The sequence below is a fragment of the Pistacia vera genome, unplaced genomic scaffold (genome assembly GCF_008641045.1).
Source record: "Pistacia vera cultivar Batoury unplaced genomic scaffold, PisVer_v2 Contig575, whole genome shotgun sequence".
Classification (NCBI taxonomy): Eukaryota; Viridiplantae; Streptophyta; class Magnoliopsida; order Sapindales; family Anacardiaceae; genus Pistacia; species Pistacia vera.
The window spans coordinates 1-2,311 of record NW_022196418.1 but is presented as its reverse complement, the minus strand read 5'-3'; the positions used below and the strand labels follow the sequence as shown (position 1 = coordinate 2,311).

The following is a 2,311-nucleotide window of genomic DNA, read 5'->3' as shown; positions in this document are numbered from 1 at the left end:
TTGAGGGGATATTAAGATCATTTAGTCTTGTGCTGTTAAAACTAGCAAAAAAGACCATGTTTTAACGAAACCTGTGGAGGTTTAAAGTAATTATCCCAATTATAACTTATAAGTGGGAAGCCATGCAGAAAACTATGAAATGAGGTGAAGAATTGAGACCAACTTCAAGGAAACATAATCAAACTCAAGCACCATCTATGAAGCCCAAAACAATATTGGATTCATATAAATATAGGAATTTCTTGAACGCGGTCTTCCACGACCAAACTTACCATTTCATGTTACTGGGTTTGATATTTCAGATAGAGGACCTCGTACTTGCGGAATGTAGGAGTTTGAAGGGCCAATAATGTCAATGAACCCTCCTCGAATTGATAGCTCTGGTACAGAGATCCCATTCCCCAGCAAATGATAATCTATAAAGATGACAACCACAGTAATATCATCATGAAAATGCCTCCTAATTCCCTTCTCAATCGGCTTCAGGTGTTTGTATGGCATGTCCCTTTTCCTTGCTGCTATATGTAAAGCTGTTTTAAGAAGTCTCCTGGCAACTCCCTAACATTTAAGGAAAGACATGTAGAAATTAAATGAATGGAATGATAATAAAAGTGAAATATGAACTAGATGCAATAAAGTATCATACATATCGTGGGTTATTATGAACAATCTCAGCTGCCTCCTGATTTGTTAAGTGCTCCCACAGCCCATCAGATGCGAAAATGAGAAATTTATCATTGGGCTGTAAAACTCGAGCGTAAGTGGATGGTTCAGCTGTCAGCACAGGCCGACAGAGTGATATAGAGGAGAACCTTGGAAAAGCACCAAAAAATTCTGGTCGCTTCAAGTATACATCACCAATGGTTCTAGATGACTGTATCAATGCAAACACATTCAAACCAATATGTACCAAAAAATATATAAAATGCAATAGAAGAAGCAAACCTGCATTATGCCTTTGACACGCCATACTCCATGCTTCATAACTACAATATGCGAGTCATCTGGGTGCAATGACTTGAGTTCTTGTCTGACCTCCTCTATACTTGCATTATGATCCCTTGTTAATTGTTCAGCAACTATCTTATTTGATCTATCCAAAGAAACGATTAAAGCTCGGGAATCGCCCACATTAGCAACATATAATGTCCCCCTCCAGATGACTCCAACTAGGCAACAGGACCCTGTCCCCACAATTGGTGGATTTATTCTACATGTTCTACGCACAAGATGAAGAAATGCATCCTCAGTTGTAGAAAAAGCAAGTCTAAGATTATCGTCAGAAAAAGCTCCATATTCTCGAGCAAGCCCTGGGAAATGGCACACAAGATGCAACCTAGCACTTTAGCAATCATGTGAAGACACCAAACAATGCAATAGACAATGAACGGTGATCTCACAAAAGCATCCAGAACTACACATAGTACTCAAGAGGAAGTAAGAAAACAATCTAGTTCATCTGAACTAAAATGAAAATCCTCCTTGTTCCGGGTGTTTCCGCTGGTCAACAGACTGCGGCAACTATGCCTCCAATACAAGTACAGCCTATATAGCTCTTTAAAAATTGACCATAAATTCCATCTATACACACTCAATAAACACTACTAGCTCTACACTAAAAACAAGATGATCCATTTCCATTTCCAATAAACAGGATCTCAAAAAAATCTTTGTGACATCATACTATTTACCAAGCCTACACCAAGTATCACGATTGAAAACAAAACAAACATAAAGCAACGCCATCAAAAAATCACTTCAGATACCATCAATCTGCCCCTAAACATGTATTTTACAGTGCAACCACAACCACAAAAGCTCATTGAAACAACAACAAAAACCATATTCAAGCAAAAATATATGTATAATTAACCACCAAAAGCTAAAAAATTATCCACAAACTAGCTCAAAAAAAACCTAATGCATATATTAAGTGAAGAAAAAAACAGCACTAACTCATCAAATGAAGAAACAGATTGTCACAAATGAAACGAGAGGCCTCAGGTCCACCATGGCCATCATAGACTCCAACAAAGGTGGCATCTCGTCTTATCTCCACCTGACTCTGATCCTCCATATCATTATTGGCTTGTACCTGAGCATAGGACAAGTCACCATAACAGTGTTTCTCCAACTCTCTGCTCCAAGTAAGTGGGTCTTGACTAGAATAATCGTTCTTCTGGACAAATTCCCTGACTTTTTTCCACAAGCGAGTGGTATCCCACTCCCACATTTGATTTACAACAAAACCCTTCTGGTTAAAGCTAAAGATTAGTGAGTTTCTGAGATGGGTTTGGTTCACAAGCAAAAA

General features: G+C 38.4%; 1 protein-coding gene across 1 annotated transcript; it reads right to left on the bottom strand.

Annotated features, from left to right (window-relative positions):
- Positions 1–261: 261 nt before the first annotated feature.
- On the bottom strand, positions 262–2,297 carry LOC116109218 (probable protein phosphatase 2C 43). Its single transcript, XM_031395446.1, has 4 exons — positions 1,957–2,297; positions 946–1,310; positions 647–874; positions 262–558 (listed from the first exon to the last, which is right to left on the bottom strand). Exons 1-4 carry the CDS (start codon positions 2,231–2,233, stop codon positions 277–279), a joined length of 1,152 nt encoding a protein of 383 aa, XP_031251306.1. The 5' UTR covers positions 2,234–2,297; the 3' UTR covers positions 262–276.
- Positions 2,298–2,311: the final 14 nt, after the last annotated feature.

Bases quoted from the DNA above. Each gene is read 5' to 3' on its own strand.
- LOC116109218 (XM_031395446.1), bottom strand. From the start codon at position 2,233: ATGTGGGAGTGGGATACCACTCGCTTGTGGAAAAAAGTCAGGGAATTT. The intron at 1,311-1,956 runs GTTAGTGCTGTT...GCCATTTCCCAG, and splicing joins TCTGTTTCTTCATTTGATGA to GGCTTGCTCGAGAATATGGA. The intron at 559-646 runs GTATGATACTTT...CTTAAATGTTAG, and splicing joins TTCATAATAACCCACGATAT to GGAGTTGCCAGGAGACTTCT.